This window comes from Arachis hypogaea, chromosome 9 (assembly GCF_003086295.3).
Source record: "Arachis hypogaea cultivar Tifrunner chromosome 9, arahy.Tifrunner.gnm2.J5K5, whole genome shotgun sequence".
Lineage (NCBI taxonomy): Eukaryota > Viridiplantae > Streptophyta > Magnoliopsida > Fabales > Fabaceae > Arachis > Arachis hypogaea.
In genome coordinates this window covers 3,059,173-3,082,867 of record NC_092044.1, presented here as the reverse complement: position 1 = coordinate 3,082,867, position 23,695 = coordinate 3,059,173, and the positions used below count along the sequence as shown (strand labels likewise).

General features: G+C 28.6%; 1 protein-coding gene and 1 non-coding gene across 2 annotated transcripts; one reads left to right on the top strand and one right to left on the bottom strand.

The window, feature by feature from the left end:
- Window positions 1-396: 396 nt before the first annotated feature.
- TRNAK-CUU (transfer RNA lysine (anticodon CUU)) lies at window positions 397-469 on the top strand. Its single transcript has one exon. It is a non-coding gene; the product is annotated as a tRNA-Lys (tRNA).
- Window positions 470-20,757: 20,288 nt separating this feature from the next.
- LOC112709927 (uncharacterized) lies at window positions 20,758-21,779 on the bottom strand. Its single transcript, XM_025761926.3, has one exon. The coding sequence runs from the start codon at window positions 21,686-21,688 to the stop codon at window positions 21,116-21,118; it is 573 nt and encodes a 190-aa protein (XP_025617711.1). The 5' UTR covers window positions 21,689-21,779; the 3' UTR covers window positions 20,758-21,115.
- Window positions 21,780-23,695: the final 1,916 nt, after the last annotated feature.

Below are 23,695 nucleotides of genomic sequence, written 5' to 3'. Positions count from 1 at the left end.
TTTTATAAAAATTTTAAATAAAAGTATCCACATATTATATATTATGTCATATTTTGTATCTATATTAATATTGATAAATCATAATATATGTCTCAAGATTAAAATGACCCTTTTCTTTTTTTCCCAAATGAAGGAAAAAGAAAATATCATTCTAAACTCTAATAGACAATTTGGTCCAATAAATAATTTACATGTCGGAACTTTCAGCCTAATAAAAATTTGAGACAAAATTGTCTATAAAAAATTGTTAAAGATATATTTTTCGGTAATAATGAGAATTGAATATAACCCTAATCCCATAAGAGGTCAAAGATATCTAAGCATAATTTAGTGGGAACGAAATCATCAAATTTTTTTTAAGTTATTAAAAATTTAAACCCTTAACTTACAATCAAAGCCCGTCTAGCTCAGTCGGTAGAGCGCAAGGCTCTTAACCTTGTGGTCGTGGGTTCGAGCCCCACGGTGGGCGTTTTAATAATCATTTTGCTTCCCCTAATCTTTATCCAATTCGGCTTTATATTCCAATTTTGGGCTGTGCTTATATGAGAATATCCCAATTCTTTGGGCTAGGCCTTTTAAAACATGTATTTTAATTTTGCCTTCAGTTCTGTTTGCTATTGTTAAACGAAAACCCCAACTCAAAAAAAAAAAAAAAAACGAAAACCAAGATGTATTGTTATGAGCTTTGGTCAAGTTAGAGATTTCTCTGTGTTGGTTTTTGCTTTGGCCCTTTCCTAGAATTTATCACACAATAGAGTAAAGCTAATCCTTATTACACAAATAATTTAGGCCATACTATATATTGCAAATATATTAATTTACATAAAAGAAAAAGTTTGTTTTATGTTGTAAAATAAATAAAAAGATATATTAAATATAAAATAAAAATGTATTAATATAAGACTCTAGTATTAAAATAATTAGTTTAATAATGATTTGTATATATATAATAATATTATATGTTGTAATGTGTATATATATATAAAGATAGAAAATAGTATAAAAAATAAAGAGAGAGAGAATTGCATAAATATATATATAAAGATAGAAAGAAGTATTAAAAGTAAGAAGAGAGAAAATTGCATTTGTTTATAGTAAGAGAAGAGTAAATTACCAATTCTGTCATCGAATTATCAGAACGCTGACAAAAATAACCTCTATTTTTATTAACGAAAAAAATACACCTAAAATATTGAAAAATGCTACAAAAATACCCGACCGTAAATAAAAATCTATTCCGTTAACAGAGTTGGCTGAACTGTCAAACAGATTCCGTTACACCCTTCTTCTGCTTCTCCTTTATTCTCCCTCACTCCCTCAGTCCCTCCCTCCCCCAAATCTCCCCAAAAAAGCTTATGTCTTACCTTCTTCACTCTCACTCTGAATCCATGGCTGTTGCCTTTTGATCTTCTTTGTCTCACACTGTCACACTCCACTCCTTACTCCTTTATTCTTCTCCCTTCTTCTCACTTTCACTTCTCCAACACACAAAACAGTTGCTCATCAACCCACGCAACTTTCTCTATCTTTAATGGTAGAATCTCGTTGTTGCGAATGCTACTTGCTCGCCGCCCCTGCCGTTGTCGTCAGAAGTGGATCTCACAGCTCCTTACCCTTTTCACTCTCGCAGCAGATCTCTCAATTTTTCCTCTCAGATTCGTCATCATTGTTGCTGCTTGCTCGCTGCCCCTCCATCGCTGTCAAAAATCTGTCTTGCAGCGCCTTACTCTTCTCTCTCGCAGTAAGCCAGCAATGGACAGTCTCTCTCTCTCTCCAACTTCTCTCTTTGTCATTATTTCTCTTTGGATTCTATCTTTAATATATTATTAAAAAAAGTATAATGAAATATATGAAATTGGTGATTATGAATGATTATCACTGATTCTGGCTGATTATTGCTGTGACTGAGATGAAGATGGTGAGGCGAAGGTCTATTTTGGGAGGTTTGGATGAGGGAGGGAGTCACTGAGATGTTGCTTATTGTTGTTGTTGTTATTTTAAGGAGAGAGGGAGGACGGGAGGAGACGGTAGCATCACTGCAAGCGCTGTCGTTGAGGAGAGAGAGGAGTAAAACAACAAGGAGAGAGAAAGAGAGAGGCGACGAGAGAGAATAATCGAAGAAGGAGAAGTGGATGAGCAAGATGACACTGGCAAAAAGTAAGATCATTGTCGTACTTGAGGGAAAGAAATTGTGGAAGAAGAGGCAACATCGTATTTGAGGAGAGAAATAGTGAGAAAGATGTTGTTGCAGGAGCTTCAACTAGGAAGATGATGTTGTTGTTGTTATTGCAATTTTGGAGTGACTGAGATATGTTGCTGTTGTAGCTTGCAGTGACTTTTGGGAGGGTTGCGGGAGGGAAGGAATGTCTGAGATGTTTATTATTGTTGTTGTAGTTGTTTTGGGGAGGGAGGGAGTGAGGGAGAACGAAGGAGAAGCAAAAGAAGGGATGTAACAGAATCCATTTGACAGCTCAACCAATTCTGTTAACAGAATAGTTTTTTATTTACGGTCGGATATTTTTGTAGCGTTTTTCAATATTTTAGATGTATTTTTATCGTTAATAAAAGTGGAGGTTATTTTTGTCAGCGTTCTGATAATTCGAGGGCGAAATTGGTAATTTACTCGTAAGAGAAAGAAAGAGAATATTATTATATTGCTTTGTAGAAAGAAAAGATCAAGTATTTATTTATTATTGTTGTATGTTACGTACAGGGGCTTAAGCCTCTATTTATAGTGTTCATGAGGTAGCTTTTACAAATTATCATTAAATGTATTCTTCTTTGGAAAAACTAAACCGCCCATCATAAATGGGCATCCACGTAACTTAAGCTTATCACAACACTCCCCCTTGGATGACCATTTAGGATTATGCCTCGTTAAAACCTTACTAAAGAAAAACCCAATGGGAAAAAAATCTTAGTGAAGGAAAAAGAGTACAAAATCCTTTAGTGATGAGAACTGTCTCATTAAAAACCTTGTCAAGAAAAAACCCAATGGGAAAAAACTTGACCAAGGAAAAGAGTACAGTATCCCCCTCTTGCCGACATCATTTAATGTCTCGAAATCGGCGCATCCCAATCTTATGTACCAATCTTTTAAAGGAGGATTTTGGGAGTGACTTTGTAAATAAATCTGCCAGATTGTCACTTGAGCGGATCTGTTGGACATCAATTGTCCCTTTATTTTGAAGATCATGAGTGAAGAAGAATTTGGGAGAAATATGCTTCGTTCTATCACCTTTGATGTATCCACCCTTAAGTTGAGCAATGCATGCTGTATTATCTTCAAACAGGACAATTGGAGCTATCTTATGATCAATCAGTCCACATGATGATAGAATATATTGGATCAAACTCCTGAGCCAAAAACACTCGCGACTAGCTTCATGTATCGCAAGTATTTCAGCATGATTAGAGGAGGTTGCGGCAATCGTCTGTTTCGTGGACCTCCATGATATAGCTGTTCCACCATATGTAAACAGATATCCTGTTTGAGATCTCCCTTTATATGGATCAGACAAGTATCCGGCATCTGCATAACCAACTAGTTGTGACTTGGATCCATAGGGATAAAACAATCCCATATCAACCGTCCCATGAAGATATCGAAAAATTTGTTTGATTCCACTCCAATGTCTTCTGGTTGGAGAGGAACTATATCTTGCTAGTAAATTCACAGCAAATGATATATCGGGTCACGTATTATTAACAAGATACATTAGCGCTCCAATGGCACTAAGATATGGCACTTCAGGACCAAGGATATCTTCATTTTCTTCTTTAGGATGGAATTGATCTTTTTCCACATCCAAAGATCTTACGATCATTGGGGTACTTAATGGATGTGACTTATCCATATAAAATCTCTTCAAGATCTTTTCTGTATATGTTGTTTGATGAATAAAGATCCCATTTTTTATATGCTCGATCTGCAGGTCGAGACAAAATTTAGTCTTTCCAAGATCTTTCATCTCAAACTCTTCTTTTAGAGTTTTTATAATTGTTGGAATCTCTTCAGGAATCCCAATGATATTTAAATCATCAACGTACACAACAATTATAATGAACATAGATGTAGTTTTCTTTATAAAAACACATGGGCACATATCATCATTCTTGAATCCGTTTTTGGCCAGATACTCAATAAGACGATTATACCACACTCGTCCAGATTGCTTTAGACCATATAAAGATCTTTGCAATTTGACTGAGTATAACCCTTGCGAATATTCATTGGATGGTTTAGATATCTTTAGTCTTTTAGGGACTTTCATAAAGATATCCCGATCTAATGAGCCATATAAATAGGCTGTTACCACATCCATTAAATGCATATGCAGTTTATGATATGCAGCTAAACTGACCAAATAACGCAATGTTATCGCATCCACTACAAGGGAATACGTTTCTTCATAATCTATACCGGGCCTTTGTGAAAAACCTTGTGCCACAAGTCGGGCTTTATAGCGAACAACTTCATTTTTCTCATTTCGTTTTCTCACAAATAACCACTTATATCTAACAGGTTTTACATCTTCAGGTGTACGGACTACAGGTCCAAAGACTTCACGTTTTGCAAGTGAGTCTAATTCAGCCTTCATGGCTTCTTTCCATTTTGGCCAATCATTCCTATGTCGACATTCATCGACTGATCTTGGCTCAAGATCCTTACTTTCATGCATGATATTTAATGCCACATTATATGCAAATATTTCATTGACAATTGTCTTATTTCGGTCCCATTTTTCTCCTGTAAAGACATAATTTATCGAGATCTCGTCATTTTCACTATTTTCAGGTACCTGAACGTCTTCTGGCGTTATATCACAATTTTGGACAAATGCAGGTGTCTCTACTATGTCTTTTTCAACAGGAATATTATTTACCTCTTTTCTCTTTCGAGGATTTTTGTCTTTGGAACCGACAGGCCTGCCACGCTTCTGGCGTGAATTTGCTTCAGTGGTTACTTGTCCTACTGGGACATCAATTCGAATTGGGGCATTTTCCGCTGGTATATAAGATTTAGTTATCCTCTTTGTATCGGAAAATGCATCAGGCAAATCATTTTCTATTCTTTGTAAATGTATAATCTTTTGAACTTCCAGTTGACATTGCCCTGATCGAGGATCTAAATGCATCAACGATGATGCATTCCAGTTAAGTTCCTTTTCAGGAAGCTTATTCTCTCCCCCTAATGTTGGAAATTTTGATTCATCAAAATGACAATCCGCAAACCGGGCTTTAAATACATCTCCAGTTTATATTTCAAGATACCTCACTATAGAGGGAGAATCATATCCAACATATATCCCCAATTTTCTTTGGGGTCCCATTTTGGTGCGATTAGGTGATGCAATGGGAACATATATCGCACATCCAAATATTCTTAAATGGGAAATATTTGACTGCTGGCCAAAAGCTAATTGCATAGGAGAGAATTGATGATAACTCGTTGGCCTCAAACGAATAAGTGCTGCGGCATGTAAAATAGCATGCCCCCAAACCGAGGTCGGGATATTTGTTCTCATAAGCAAGGGTCTAGCAATTAATTGGAGGCGCTTAATAAGTAATTCTGCTAACCCATTTTGTGTGTGAACATAAGCTACTAGATGTTCAACACTTATTCCATTAGCCATACAATAAGTATCAAAAGTTTGGGAAGTAAATTCACCAGCATTATCAAGACGAATTGCTTTGATTGGATTTTCTGGAAATTGTGCTTTTAATCAAATAATTTGAGCCAATAATCTCGCAAACGCCAGGTTGCGAGAAGATAATAAGCACACATGTGACCATCTCGAAAATGCGTCTATTAGGACCATAAAATATCTAAAAGACCCACATGGTGGATGAATAGGTCCACATATATCACCTTGAATCCTTTCTAGGAATTCAGGAGACTCAAATCTAATTTTTACTGATGATGGCCTTAAAATTAACTTCCCTTGAGAACATGCAGCACAACAAAATTCACTAGTTTTAAGAATCTTCTGGTTCTTTAGTGAATGTCCATGAGAGTTTTCAATAATCCTCCTCATCATGGTTGTTTCCAGATAACCCAATTGGTCGTGCCAAGTTATGAACTCATTTGAGCTAGTAAACTTCTGGTTTACAATGGCATGTGATTCAATTGCACTAATTTTGGTATAATACAACCCAGATAAAAGTGAGGGTAATTTTTCTAATATAACTTTCTTATTTGAATCATGAGTTGTGATACATAAATACTCATGATTTTCCTCATTCATCGTCTCAACATGATATCCATTTCGGCGAATATCTTTGAAACTCAACAAGTTCCTCAGAAACTTGGTAGATAATAGTGCATTATTTATTATAAATTTTGTTCCTCCAGAAAACAAAATTATAGCTCTTCCGGAGCCTTCTATCACATTGCTTGAGCCAATAATAGTATTAACATATTCCTCTTTTGGCACAAGATGGGTAAAATATATATCACTTTTGAGAATAGTGTGCGAACTTGCACTATCCGCAAGGCATACATCTTCATTACATATCCTTGCCATTCTCTTCAAATACAAATAATAATAAAAATGAGTAGAATGCACAGTTAAATTAAATACTTGATCAGAATTATTTTTCTAAGAAACACTGTACATAAAATAATGTCATATACTAAAATTTTATTTTAAAATTTGACACATTTAATAATTTCAAAATTCATAAACATTAATATTTCATTATTTATGTACATCACATTTGAAACTTAAATACATAGAAAATAAAACTTAACAATAAGTTCTTTACATTATTTATTTACATAGATACTTCACAATCCCACATATTAAACTATTCCATCATTGATCAAATGACCAATATTTCCTTCAGGATCCTCAAAGAAATCAGATACATCATAATGAGTGGTGGAGTTCTCAGCATCATTTGAAACAAAATTTGTTTCCTTTCCTTTGTCGTCCTTTTTCAAAGATGCCTGGTAAAGATCGACTAGGTGCCTTGGGGTACGACAAGTACGTGACCAATGGCCATTTCCACCACAACGTAAACACTTATTCCCTATTGATTTATTCTACCCGATATTCCTTTCTTTATTCCACTTCTGGTGAGATCCTCTATTTTGAACATAATTCTTTTTTCTTCCATAATTTTTTTTATTATTAAAACCTTGCCATTTACCTCTTCTGGGGTAATTTGCCACATTTACTTCAGGAAATGGGGCAGCGCCAACTGGGCGCGCTTCATGATTTTTCAATAACAACTCATTGTTGCGTTCAGCAACAAGAAGGCAAGAAATTAACTCAGAATATTTTTTAAACTCTTTCTCTCGATACTGCTGCTGCATGAGCACATTCGAGGCATGGAAGGCTGAGAAAGTTTTCTCCAACATATCATGATCAGTTATTTTTTTCCCACATAATTTCATTCGTGAGGTGATTCGAAACATTGCAGAATTATATTCATTTATAGATTTAAAATCTTGTAGACGCAAGTGCGTCCATTCATATCGAGCTTGAGGAAGTATCACCGTTTTCTGATGATTATACCTTTCTTCAAGGTCTTTCCAAAGATCTGCAGGATCTTTTAATGTGAGATATTCATTTTTCAACCCTTCGTCAAGATGACGACGAAGGAAAATCATGGCTTTGGCTTTATCCTTAGGGATGCATTATTTTCAGCCTTAATGGTATCTCAAAGATCCATTGAATCAAGATGAATTTCAACATCTAGTATCCATGATAAATAATTGTTTCCAGATATATCAAGATCATTGAATTCAAGATGAGAGAGTTTCGACATAATGAAAATTTGTTACCTGAGTCCTCCTAAAAATTTGATCAGAGTCTCGTGCTGATAACGTGTTGTAAAATAAATAAAAGATATATTAAATATAAAATAAAGATGTATTAATATAAGACTCTAGCATTAAAATAATTAGCTCAATAATGATTTGTATATATATAATAATATTATATGTTGTAATGTGTATATATATATAAAGATAGAAAATAGTATAAAAATAGAGAGAGAATTGCATAAATATATATATAAAGATAGAAAAAAGTATTAAAAGTAAGAAGAGAGAAAATTGCATTTGTTTATAGTAAGAGAAAGAAAGAGAATATTATTATATTACTTTGTAGAAAGAAAAGATAGAGTATTTATTTATTATTGTTGTATGTTATGTACAAGGGCTTAAGCCTCTATTTATAGTGTTCATGAGGTAGCTTTTACAAATTATCATTAAATGTATTCTTCTTTGAAAAAATTAAACCGCTCATCATAAATGAGTATTCACGTAACTTAAGCTTATCACAACATTTTAATCTTAATATGGAATAGTAGTTATAATTTTGTTAAGAAAAAGTTTAACCTTGGCTTAGTAATCTCTTGGACATTACCATCAAGGGAGAAAGTAAGAAGGGCAAAATTAATAACTTTGAAGAAACATTAATATTGTGATTTCTTGCATTATATGAGAGGCATATATGAGGTAAATTCCTCCCTTTTTGTGATAGTTTTCCATGCTTCAAAGGAATCTAATTCTAAGCATATTCTATTGTATCCTCTATTTATATATTGAATTTGGATCTTCTAAAGTTTGAATTTCACTTTAGAGAGTAAACTGTGATTTTTTACCATTGAATAGTTTCTCTTTTATATTTATTCTTAGTCCCACCTATAAAATTAATTGTGAGAGATCACACTTTTATTCTCTAAAGTAAAATTCAAATTTTAGAGGATTCAAATCCCTATATATTATATGGCTATTTGGAGAACGCATGCAACCGTTTTCGATCAGTTTTAATATATAGGATTAAATATTATTTTGATTCTTAATATTTAGATCATATTCTAATTTAATTTATAATATTTTAAATATTTTATTTTAGTCTAAAAAAAATTAAACAAATTTAATGTTATACTATCATTAAATATGACATGAATTATTATTAGAGTGAGTGATGTAAATTTTAATAATATTATTAGTTAAAAAAATACTAAATGATTATCAAGATTTATTTTTTTTTATTATCATTTTTAGGCATCAATTTAATTATCTTAATTTAGTAATTCATATGTTAATAAACATAACCAAATCCTTGTAATACTTTTTTTTTAATTTTTTTTCTCGTACAAAACTCCAAAATCTAAAAATCAATCATCAGCACTCCAAAATAAAAAAAAAAGTATTTACATTAGTAATCATTAAAGAACCAATTTTACTTATGTACTGAAATCAAATGTTATTATCTCTTTAATATGTTAATTATTGTTAATTATTAAGATACTTGAGGGGCATGCAGATTAACTAATACTTTTAATTTAATTGGCTGTGTTTAGTTTATTCCTATGATATTTAGAATATGAAATTCCCACCCTCTTATGATAGGAATAAAAATCACTTGAGAATAGGTATTTTTAAATGCCTATACAATTAAGTTAAACTTGAGAATCATTCTTTAAAACACATGAAACATCAACTAATTAAAGAAGTATTATACGTTATTCCCAGGTAATAATAATTCCTATAAACAAGTTGAAACACTAGGTTAGTTTACCAAAAGTTTGAGTCACGAAAATAACAAGAAAGAACCTCCATTGGTGATGAGAGAGATATATTTAGAGTTTTTCAACTCGAATTAGTTCCAAAATAAGAATGGTAGGAAAAAGTTGATACAAAATCAATATATATAAGCTTTGTTCATATATATATGTATATGTATCTATAAATATATAAATTGGTACATTAATTAGGTTGGATGTTGTCGCCTCTAACTCCAACAAGCTTCCTTTGATAAGCAAAAGATTATTAATTACTCTGAAAAATAATAATGTGCACTTGTTTTGTGTCACTATATATACGCCTTTGGATCCAAACTGAATAATATATATAACAATTATAAGTGGCCAAACGCACGAAGCCAAAGCTCTCTTACCTTGTATTATTATATTGTATTGTATACCGTAACTCTTTTAAGCGCACTTCATCATAAAAAATTGCATGTATGAAAAAGCAAAATTCAATGAGAAATAAAATGTTTGTTATAGTTCAACTCTTTTGCAGCATGCACTATTATATCTCAATCAACTATGTATGTTTGGTTTAGCAACTACTAATAAATCTATAGAAAGTACCACCGAACAATAAAAAATAATTCATAGAATTATTGGCGACAAAGATAGGGATCCGAGCTAGATTTGCAAAATTGCAAGTGCATATAAGAAATGAGAATTGAGCTGTTAAGTAATTGACCACCAACTCCTTCTTAGTAAAATAACTGTAAATTAAACGATCATACACACTTATAAAAACCAAACATATATATTATTCTTGAGCTTTTAAAAATTTTAGATTTGATATTTTGGTCTTTAATATATTTTTTTTAAATTTTTAAAAAGTTACTCTCATCGAATGATAAAGCGATCCTTTCATCGTTTTGAATCAAAATTTTGATATACAACTCAAACAAATAAATTTTTAATAAATTTTATTATAACATAATTGGATTTTTAGAAATTAAAATATCACTATAAGACAAATTCAACGCCCTTTAAATAGAAGGACTAATCGATGTAAGTAATTATTAGAAACTTTTAAAATTAAAAAAATTATTTATTAAATTATTTTTTTCACCTTAGTTTATGACATACAACAATAAAGAAGTCTCGTGATTCACAAATTTAATCCAATAAATTTAGCCTTTATTATCTTATCTTATTTTATTTTTGTGTTATTTTCTTATCTTATCTTATCTTTTATCTTTCGTAGGTATATATATATATATATATATATATATATATATATATATATATATATATAGTTTTATCTTTATAATTCATACTTTATTTCAATTCAATTCAATCAGAAATGCAAAATATAATATTTTTCATCTTTTATTTTCTTATTCTTTTACAATTTTATTATTATTAAAAAATAAAATGTATGATTTAAAATTTATTGAGAACTAATTTAAGTGTTTATTTATTATGCTTTTTCCTTAAAAGCTATGGCAACAAAATTTTACCCTGGCACTCTTCACACCCTCGCTATCTAACGAAATATTAGCAATATACATATAACCAAAATTGAACTAATAGTCTAATAACTCATAATTAGAATAAGGGTTAAGTACTGTTTTTTTCTTTAAGATTTGGGGTAAAAATTAAAATTGTCTCTGACCTTTTTTTGTTATTAAAATCATCCTCAACGTTACAAAATGTTATAAAATCGTTCTTTTTTACTTTAATTTTTTTTTACTATATTACCCTTCATTATTAATAAAAAATTAAAAATAATATTAAAAAATTAAAACACCCCCACCCCTCACCCCACTCCCGACTCCCGTAACTCCCGTAACCCCCTCACCCCTTAACCCCCTCACCCTCCCGTAACCCCCTCACCCCCTCACCCCCTAACCCCCTCACCCCACTCCCGTACCCCCCTTCCCCTCCATCCCTTTCCTCATGCCCCTCTCTTTAAATCTCCAACTCCAATTTCAACTTCAATTTTTCTTCTCGCCGCCGCCGCCGCCCTACTTATTCATTTCTAGGGTTTGCCACCGTCGCCGCTGTCGCGTCGTCATCGGGATACCACGCCGTCGTGTTGTCATCAGGAGGGGGACTCCGCCGGCGTTGCTTCTTCTTCTGTGATTGACTGCCTCTATTTCTGTTTGAACTTTTTTCACTGGCAAAGAAAACGAAGATGCTATTCTCTACCAGAGACGGCTACCTCTTCGAGTCTGACGATCGGAGCTACCTGAGCTCCGGTGTCCTCGTCCTCGCCGGCAGAAGCCTCCTCCTCTTCGCGGTGCTCGGCTTCGGTGTTCGACATGCTGAGATTTAAGAATATGAACATCATTTTTTAAATTTTTTTTTTAATTTCTGTGGTTGTTGATTTTGGATTTGAAGTGCAATTGATGATTGTTGAACTGTTGTCAAATTTAAATTTGTTAGTGATTTATTTTGCTGAATTTGTTATTGTTTAATTTGCTGGATTTGTTGTTGTTGCTGGTGAAGAAGAGAAAAAGAATTGTTGTTGTTAGATTTAGTTGTTGCTGTTGCTGTTGCTGAAAGAGAGAAGAAGACTTGGAATTTTTTGGGTGGGAAAGGGAAAGGAATGAGAAGTTTGCAAAGAGAAAAAAGGAAGGGGATATCAAGATCCAAGGCTAGTGAGTGTGGCGGAGGAAGAGTGGAAGAAATGAGAGACGTTAAGAGGTCAAGAATGGAGTTGCTGGTGCGGAGGAATAGAAGAGAGAGAGCACGAGGGGAGGGCGAAGGAGGGTGGCGGTGTTAAAGTTGAACAAGAAGAGGAAGAAGTTGAATTTTCTCACTGGGAAGAGACATTAGAGGTGGGGTGAGGGTGAGGGTGAGGGTGGGGTGGGGGGAGGAGTTTTTTGTTTTTGTTTTTGTTTTTATTTTTTTATTAATAGTTAAGGGTAATTTGGTTAAAAAATAAAATTAAAATAAAAAAAGACGATTTTATAACGTTTTATAACGTCAAGAATGATTTTAATAACAAAAAAAAGTCGGGAATGAATTTAATTTTCGCCCCAACCTTAAAAACGATTTTCGTACTTAACCCTTAAAATAACCACACAAATTAATTCTTAAAAATTTTAGATTGGACATACACTATTTTGGATTCTTCTTTTATTTTGAAATAAAGGAGAGTAATTTACTTATCTTATGATGATATTTTTTACAATTCTATTATATCATAATAAAATTTATTAGAGATTTATTTATTCAATACGCATATTAAAATTTTTATTATGAGCGATAAAAAGATCAATTTATCTGACAGAAGTATTTTCTAAAAATTTTAAAAAATTATTATAAACTAAAATGTTCAATCGGGGTTTTTTCTAAGACAAATTTAGTTATTTACTCCCAATTAATAATAACCTATTTTAAGCAATCCTATATAAATAATATAGGACTTGTTTAGGTGAGTTTTTAAAAAAATATATTTTTTTGAATTATCTTTTTTTAAAAGATCTTATAGAGAAGTAAAAGTAATTTTATTTTTTAATATCTCATGTAAAAAAGTCTTTTTATTTATCAATTATGTTTGGGTATAACAGTATAAAAGTACTTTTTTATTTATTTATTACATGAAAAATATATTTTTTTAAGGAAAAAAGATCTTTTAAAAAAAGATGTAAATTACAGCTTCTCAAAAAAATCTTTTTTTTTTTTATTTTACTAGTACTTTTATTTTTACTACTAAAAATTTACCAAACACATTAAAAAAAATTTAACAAAATAATAACGCACAAACATGTATATATGATCTTAAATTATACCCCATGGGTATTAGAACTTAAATTCTAGAAACGGTCATGAACAACACGCGCAGCCATTATATTTTTGTGTTCATTAGGGTTTCTACTTTTCTTATGTTAAGGTTTTGTTTGGCAGCATGCAACAAATAAGTGAATGCTTAGCATAGAAGAAAATGATAATTTTCTCCATGCGGGCCACGTTTTTTTGTATAGAATATATAATTTTTTATTTTATTTTATTTTTTAAATTCCAAGCCACCTTCTCCACCTTCGTTCTATATCGTGCCATACATTTTTTGAATCAAATATTTTTGCATACAAACTTTACCTTCTACGTGTTGTTAAATGATATGCTCAATTATTATTATTTTTTTTACATAAGTGTATGATTTAACAAAAATAATATTTCTATACAAAAATCAATCATCATATATTTATATATAAATACATATATTATTTAACTTATTTTAATATATATTTTATATTTTAATGTATATTTTATACGATATATATAATAGATGATTTAGTGTGAATCTAACCATTTTAAATTGATCATTTAATATATTTTATACAATGTATAAGATTCTTATTGATATCATATATAAAGAAAGAGAATTTAATACTTATATATTATAAGACAAAACACGAAAGTATATGGGATATATATAAAATCAAGTAATTAACCAAAGAATTGGAGCAAACCCTTTTACTTAATTAATATACATAATATATATAATTTAGAAAATCGTTGAAAACCGGCTATTATATATTAATGAAATAATATATTTTCTTTCTGTGAATTCTCAACATATTGAGTCTGTGTAAGTGATTTCGACAATCAACCACTTCCAATAATAGAAGAGAGGTCATAGTAAAAAAACAAAAATTCTAAAGAGAAACATGTATGGAAGTTTGAATTATTCAAAGTGTGAAAAGAAAATAAGAGTAAAATAATGCGCATGAATAGCAGTAAGTTGCATAGTCTCAGACATAAAAAGTAAAAACAAGTTCCTATTCAAATGCTGACTAAATATACTACTAAACTAAACATAATTATATGTCCTAGTAGATTAATAAACATCAATTGTCCATATTAATCAATTGTTTTTCTTATCAAACGAACTTGTGTAATGACAATGAATATGGTATAGTCACAAAAAAAATGGAATATGGTATTCATTAATATTGTAACTAATTAAATCTCTAGTAATAATTTTGAACTACATTAAATATGTAAATAGATAATAATAATAATAATAATAATAATAATAATAATAATAATAATAATAATAATAATAATAATAATAACCCGGATATTACTAAAAATAGTTAATTACAAACGAATTTACCGATAAATTTGAGCTTACTCATGAATTTATTGATAGATAGATAGATTATTATTATTATTATTATTATTATTATTATTATTATTATTATTATTATTATTATTATTTCACTAAATTTTTAAATTAAGTTTTTATATTTTTATAATTGAATTTTTATGTTATTTTTTATTTTGTAATTAAATTTTTTATATTAAAAATATTAAAATTAATATAATATTTTTTAAAATTTATGTGATTAAAAATTTAATTAGATTATTAATTATAAATATTTTTAATTTTTAAAATAATATTCAATTAATTTTAATATTTTTTTATAAATTTAATTATAAAATTAAAAATAATATAAAAATTTAATTAAAAAATATATAAAAATTAACTACAAATTTAATAAAATGATAGAACTAAGAAAATAATTAAAACCTATCTCTTATTCCTCGGAAATGAACTATCGAGCTTGTTTCAATACACACATGACGGGGAAAAAAAAACCCTACTTTATATAAGTCAACCAATAATTCCTCCTTGGTTATAATAAAATTATAATTATTTTGCCCCTTCTTTCATGAACTATTGATAAACTTTAATTTTGAAAAACGAAGTGCCAAGAATTTAGTATATTAGAGGGATACAAAAACTAAACTCAAGAAGTCGAGAAGGGATTTTTATTATTTACATGTTGAAATTAACGTTTTATTTTTGTATGAAATTTTAATGCATTTGATATATAAAATATAATAAATTGTTATACTTATTTTATATTGGTTTGAAATTCTTATTAAATCATATTTTCTTAAAATAATATTAATTATTGGAAAATTTAAATTATTTTATCATATTAAAATAAAATATTTCATGATTAAAAGTAATCTAATTATCTTTCTAAAACCAAACATTTAAAAGTATAACCAACGTGCAGTGATTACATTTTCCCAAAAAACAAAGTATTTTGAAATTGAATAATATTATTGCAGCATTTAATTTTTTATATTTAAAATTCTCTACAATTTAAAAATACGAAAACTTATATAAACAAGTATTGAGAATATTTAATCTTCTGGTAAATTCCATTTCTATGCAAGCTACATGCTGGCAGGTATGGTTTCATGATGTAAAATAAATAAAATACTTATTACATATGTGAATTAAAATATCGGTAATGTTAAAAAAATAAAAAAAAATCAGTCTAAATCGTTTAAATTTATTTTTTAATATTTATTTATTATTGAATATATTAAATAAAGCCAAAATGAATAAAGTTTTACTAATATTCTTTTATTATCAACTATTTTGTTAAAGTATATATATCATTGACATGTTTTTTTAGTGCATTTAGATAGATAACCAAGGGAATTACTATTACTCCTATGATTTAAGTGTCTCTTCTGAACATTAAATCATCATCACTACGTAATCTACCTAGATTTTGTAGGCTTAGATATTAAATAAAGCTCCAAATTAAGGTACTATTCAAAGCGAAATTTGAGAATTGAATTGGAGAACAACATAATTGAATCAACTTTAAGCAAATAATTAAAGGTGAGAAGAAAAAAGAAGATGAATGCATATATAAAGCGTATACGGCTGCATTAAGCTTTTAATAGGAAGTGTTGGGGTGCTTCGTTTTTTCGTCATGCGCAAAATTTGTAGTCAGAGTCAACCTCTCAAACTTAAATTATTTAAATCCCTTTTTTTTTCTTTTTTTTTTTAAATCTCACTCCTTTCCATATATAGTTCTGATTCTAATGGGAGACCAAATCACGTTTAAAACAACCACGTAAATTGAAAAGGGTACCTAAATACATAGAATCCTATATGTATATGTATGTACATATGTTTATGCTTGCTAGCTGCATGCATGTTTATTATTATTATTATTATTATTATTATTATTATTATTATTATTATTATTATTGTTGTTGTTGTTGTTGTTGTTGTTGTTGAATGTGAGATTATAGTAAAATTGACAAGTATTATATTTACTTTAATAAAATATCTCGGATAAATTCAAATCATATAAATAACCCAAATTTTTTTTAATATGTATTATATCTATATATGTATAACAATGAGTATTTTATAAGGTTATGCAAATCAAATCGGTCCATAAACTATTAGAGTTAAAAATTTAAAAATTTAAAAGTTCAACTGAAATTAAATTGGATATAATAAAATAATATATTTAAGTATAAAATATATTTTTTAAAATTATTTTTTTATATTTTATTATTTTAAACTAATTAACAGCTAAAAAAACATATTTTTCAATTTTTAAACTAATTCATTATTAATTTTTTTTTATTTAAACCTTAATCTTATTGGACCAATCAATTCAATTTGATTCTAAAAACTATATATGGTATTATAAGAAATAAATTTAATTTGTACATCAAAATTCTCCTATATTGTCATTAATTCATTACATACAATAATATATTAAGATTATTTAATTAGATTTCTTTTCCAAACTAGTAAAAGTAGCTACGGAAATTCTTTACTGTGTGCCTAAACTGTGGTTATGGTAGCCAGCTAAAACAGCACTGTATATTATATATGTTTATATACTTTATAAATTGATTCCTGCATGCAAAGAAACGAGGCTTGATATCTGAAAACTTCAAATTCGATTTACCTTTTAATTTTAAGAAATTTCCTTAACAAAGAGAAATATTATAACTAATTTTTTTAAGAATATACATTTTATATTTTTTTCCATCATTGTAAAAAGAATAATAATTCGTATTTTTCATTAAAAAAATACTCTGCACGATAACATGCCTCTTAATTTTATTTGACTTCTCTTATAAGAAGAAAATAGAGTTATGGCCTAAACATTTAAAAATATATAATTATAGCAAAGTTGATTAGTTCTTAAAGTGAGAGATGTCCCCCCAAAACCCAACTAATAATAGTTATACCATATATATATCATTATTACTTCACCTAAACATTTGACTCTATCATCAATAGTTTCTTATTATCCAGCTAGCATTCACAGGAATAATTGTATCAAATCAAAGTTTTCTTTTGTATTTTTCTTGTGATAAATGTAAGTTAAATAGTGTTCTTAATTATTGTCTCTAATTTAATTTTGTGTGTTATTTATTATTTTTTCTCTTTTAAAATAACCCTAATTTCTAGGGTTATAGACGAATTTTTTATTGATAAATTAAAGTAAAAATGCATTATTTTTTTATTGTTACTGACTAAAAATTCATTGATCTATAAAAATTATTATTTCTGTCAGTAAATTTGGCAAAAATTCGATTCTTTGCATATTTTTGTGAAAGTCCATTATAAATTAGGTAAAAATTTATTTACAGATGTCTTTATTATATGAATTTACTAGTTGAAAATCGTCAAATAATTTAATATATTTGACTAAATTATTATTTAATAATTATCGACTACTAACTTCAAATAAAAATAATTCACCAACAAATTCAATAATAAAATCCAATTTGTAATACCTGTTTTTCAGTCGTGTCTTTTTTTTCCCTCGAATAATCATCATCTAATATAGTATATATTCTTTCTTGTAATTATATATATATATATATCCCTACTTATCTCAGATTGTGTCACAAGATTTAATTTACAATAATGGTGATTTTGACAAGAACTAATAATAAGCTATGTAAGAGTGTAACATACACTTCAGTTACAACAACTAAAGTGTAATCAGACATTACTTAATTAATTGTTGTTACTTGCTAATTCTTCCTTTGATAATTTATTGATCATTTGATACCTTTAAAGGGTAGTATTACATCAGAAAAGGTTCTGTTTAACATCTGTTTAAAGAAAACAATCAAAACTGATTCTTTTAAAAAAAATATTTTTTATTAAATTTATATAAATAAGAGAAAAATTATTTTTGTCAGAAAAGTTAAAACAAAGTTATAAGCATGAAATGCAATAATGTATGTGGATAAGAAGCATAATAAAAACTCAACTTCAAACATACATAATAGTTGATCTAGCTGACACAACAATTTGACATGAACATATACATACCCTAAACAAAATCCAAGCAATCCCAACAAGTTGGTGAAATTTTATTTGTTTTTTTATTATATTTGATTTCTAACTTACATATGCCTCTTTGGCTACTACGCCTCCTTGACTAATCATCATCAATAATATAAAATCAAATTACTAATAATTTTAACAAAATAAAAAAGTTAAATTATTAGATAAAGATATATTAACGATTACTATACATCTAACAAGTTTTCTCATATAGAAAAGTCTTTTTAGATTTGAAGTATATACAAAATAAAACTTATCTCATAAGTTTAAGCAAATATATATAACTAATAATTATAATATCTAATAATATATTTTTTCAATTAACTAAGAGCTTTTTTTTGGACTAAAAACGAAAATTAAATATCAATTTTATATTTTTTTGTCAATATTAAAATTTTTTCTTTGTTAAGAAGGATAAAGAAAACAACAAAATATTAAATTTTAGATCTATTAGTCATAAAATTTCTGATATTTATATGATAAAAATTATTTATCCTACAAATTTAAAACGGTTATAAAGGAATATATGATTCTATATGTAAAATAAACCCTCTTATTGTATTTATTATATTAGAGACACATACGTGATATACAAATTAAAAATTAAATTTTGAATTATTAAAATATTCTTATTTTAAGTGGTGGCGTTGACACTTTCCTTCATATAGAGCAAACCATAAAAGTGGAACCATACAAAACATAAAATAATAATTAAATTAAATATATATTACTAAATTATTCAAAAGAAAATTAAAAGCAAAAGAAGAGGGAAAGGCAATAAAGTTGAGAAAGGCAACAATATTTTATAGGAGAGGGGCCACAGCTATGTATGTGTATGGTTATTGGTTTTACTTTCATGTATGAGTGGTGGAATCATATGAAGAAATTTTAGTGGAGATTGTAGTTTTGCTGTTAAAGCCAATTTATTTAACTTTTAAACCATCAATTCAGATTTCAGAGGCTCCAAATTAAATCACACAATCAAAATGCGTTAGGTCCAGTAACGTTTGTTTTTGAGAGACTACACAAAAATTAAAGAGATAAAAGTATATATAAAAGAATTTTTAATGGGAAATAGAAATAGATAATTAAATCAGAGATAAAATATATGGATATTTTATCCCATGTTATTATTTTTGTTTTTTTTTTTCTCTTGCTGCATCTGATTCTAACTTAATAGGTTAAGGAGTAATTTATCACGAATCGAAACTTTATTTAAAAGGACAATTAATGAATTATTGCATATAGTACAAGACATGATCCAAACATTATTATTATTATAATTATTTATTATTATTATTATTAAACAAGATATATGACTTTTTCCCGTCTTTATTACTGTTTTTGTCCCTTTTATTTTTTTTCTGTTTTAGATGAAAATATACTTAGGATTATTGGTCATCACCAAATGGACAAGATTATTGCAACTATATTGAATAAAAAGAGTTGCAATAAAAATTTAAATTCAATTCTCACGTCTAGTATATTAGGACTTTTTTAATTTGGTGGATGATAATCTACAATGCAAGTACTAAATTCTAATGAATACTTTAAGAGTTTAAAGATACGTTAGTTTCTAACTTTAATAAGATGATTAATACAGATGAATCTCTAGCTAAATGTAATAATCATAAAAAAAATGGTCACGAAATGTGGTGGTCGTGGAGCTGGTGCGTATACATAAGGCAAGCAATGTAGTTATATTAATTAAAATGAATGAATGATATTAAATCCCAGAAAGCTAAGGTGGTTTTACAAAAGAAGAGGCTAAAGACAAGAGCAGCCTTAAAAGAGGAAGAAAAGAAAATTATTTTCTTAATAAAAAAAGGGCAACAAAGCTTGATTATAACTTATAAGTTATAATAACAAACATACACTACTAATTCCAAATGCAAAGATTCAACATATTCTTTGAGTACACAAGCGTGTACTAATAAATCAACAAGATATACCAACAGATACCGATAAGATTCTTCTCATATACGATTAATTTTATAATTTCAATTAATCATGATGATAAATCTTTGTTTGCAACACTTTTAGCTAGCTTCTAATAATAATATTATTACACTTAGAATTTAGTCATGAAATTAAAAATAAAATTGAAAATATATATCTGTGAATAATAACTTAGAATTTTGTTTATTCTTTTGTTGTTCATATATAAAAGTAACAATTGAAGATACAAATTTCCTCAAAATATAATTAACACACATGAAACTCATTCTACATATATCCAAAACTGTATGTATAAGCATATATTTGCTTTTTTATTTTAGAGATTTCCAAACCATGATTTGGCTAAACTTTTATTTTAATAACCAAACCATAATTTAGATTTCCAAACTGAAGAATAATCACTCATGCTCTTACTATATATATGTATGACTACTTTACTTTAGTATAATAATCAACATTGTTTTGTAAACAAATTGAAGAAAATTAAAAACTCCATAACCATGGAAAATTAATTAATTAGGGTTGCTTCCTCAACTCTTTGTAGAACCTCTTAATGAATTCTTCCGCAGCCTTGTCTACTTGATGATCTTTATCGTATTCTGTGTCGACATTCATTAGAAACGGTGAATCCGTTATCCTTAACTGACTCACGGTAGGGCTCCGGCCGAACCCCGGTAGCGCCGGGGATGCCTCGGCCACATTATCATTGTTGTTGTTTAGGATCTCTAACACCGCCTTGACAGCACTAACCGTCATGACGTCGTCGTCGCACTCGTGAGGCGCGTGGGAGCGCGTGAAGAGCTTGTTCTTGCGGTGGAGCTTGGAGAAGAAGTTATTGGGGGTGTTGCTGCAGCTGAACTCGTACTCCCTGGTGGTGGAGAATTGTTGGAGGTGCATGTCGGGGTGTTGGTGGTGGTGGAACATCATGAGGTTGGCGATGGCTTTTCCGGCGAGTTTGCGGCGGCGTTTGAGAACCATGTTGAGTTCTAACATGAGTTTGGCTTTTGAAATTCCCTTCCTTAACATGTAGAAGGCAACACGTATTATGTTCCACACTTTCTTTGCTATCACTGGTAGGTTGCTTTCCATTATTTTTAATGATTTGAGAGAGAGAGAGAGAGAGAGAGAGAGAGAGAGATGATTAGAAGGTTTGGTTGAAGGGATGGGTAAAAGAAGGAAGGGGAAGAGGCATATTTATATGTGTGTGATAGTGTGGGGAAAAATTAAAGTAAGAGAAGAAGGAGAAAAATGTGATGGTATTGTTTTGTAGTAGTAGTAGTATTGTACTATTGAATCTGCCTACCATAGAACCCACTTTTCTTTTTAGTTTTCTTTCTTTTTCTTCACTTGATCATTATTGGCGGGGCTACCCTAAAAATAGATTTTTATTTATTTAAATAAAAAAAGTATTGGTTGTTTTCGAATACGAGTTTAATTTTGTTGCATTGATACAGTCGTACAATCATATCTGTTTTTTTATTATTATTCGCGTCGTATAATTATATCCGTTTTTTATTACCATTCACGTCGTCAATATAAACAATAATTATTTTTATTAATATGATGTTATATAATTAAATACGTATGTAAAACTATTTTAATTTACCAAAAAAGACATCATATATATATATATATAATTTTTGTTTTTATTAGAGTATTTCAGATAAAACGTACACTTATGTTTACTTTAACTAGATCAGAAATATTTGAAGGATTAAGTTGTACGAAAAATAATATAATTCAAGTTTAGATCATAGGTTTTTGTTTAATTTTGAGTAGAAAATTTTTAATAGTTTGTTGGTTTGCATGCTAGCTCCAAGATAAGAGTTCTATAAAGTTTCATATTATCTATAATATTATCCCAATAGTTTAGTTACAAACAAAAATATTCTATCACTACTAGAAATGAGCTATCAATAGTTTCTATATAGTTGCATACATTTTTATATATTTTCATAAGAAAAGTAATTAATTATTAAAATAATCAAACTTTTATTAAAAAAAAAATAAAAAAATTTTATGAACAAAATTAAAAAGTTAGCTATCATGATAATTTTTTCAATATAAATATATAAATATAATTTGATTATAATAACTTATATATTTAGATTATAAATATAATTAACTTATGTGTATATAAAAAATTAACTACTAAATTAATTATTAGTATAAAATATGTATTAAAAATAAATTAAATAACATATAAATTTATATACAAATATATAATGGTTAATTTTTTATATGTATATATTATTTATAGAATTATTTATTTTGATATTCTTGTATAGGTAGCTAATTGATGGTATCCGAACATGACCCTATAGGTAAGGTTTAATAACTACAAAAATCAAAGACTCAAACGACAAATATTAAGCGGTCTAATGATTAAAAGGAAAAAAAAAAAAAGATTGTCAATATGTAGTTATCCAATATTTTTAAAGATACTCTTAATTATCCTCAAGTATAGGCAATATCTATCCCTAGTGTTTTTGAGATATTTTAAGATTGAATCATATCTTCTCTTCATCTAATTCTTCATCAACAACTTGTTTGTTAATTGCTATTATCCATTCCATTATTGTTTTAATATGCTTGTGTAACTTATTATTCTAGAACAACTTGACATAACATGCCAAACACAATGTATTATTCCTGAAGTTGAAGTATATATATCATTTGAATGAAAATGAGTTAAAAGAAAAATAAAATCAAGTTCCGGGCGAGGTATCAAGAATCATCATGTAATAAAACTAACAAACAAACAGAAAGGAAAAGGGAAATTCATGAAAAAAGTTATTCATATCCTCAGCCTGAGATATTATAGATCCATTGAAGCAGCTATACTTAAAATAATTTCATATGTATCATTAATTTGGATTTAATCTATGTTATTATGTATGCATTATTACTTAATTATATTGCACATAATTTATTCCTTCTTACTAAACGTATATTCTATGTAGATAATTAACATCTTCAGAGATGTTTGACTTGGTGCATAGCATAAACTTGAATTAAGATCTCAGCCTGAATTTTTATGGGATGTTCTGTCAATCAAAAAAGTTATGAGTGTATGATTAATTACTAATGGAAAGA

Bases quoted from the DNA above. Each gene is read 5' to 3' on its own strand.
- LOC112709927 (XM_025761926.3), bottom strand. From the start codon at position 21,688: ATGGAAAGCAACCTACCAGTGATAGCAAAGAAAGTGTGGAACATAATA.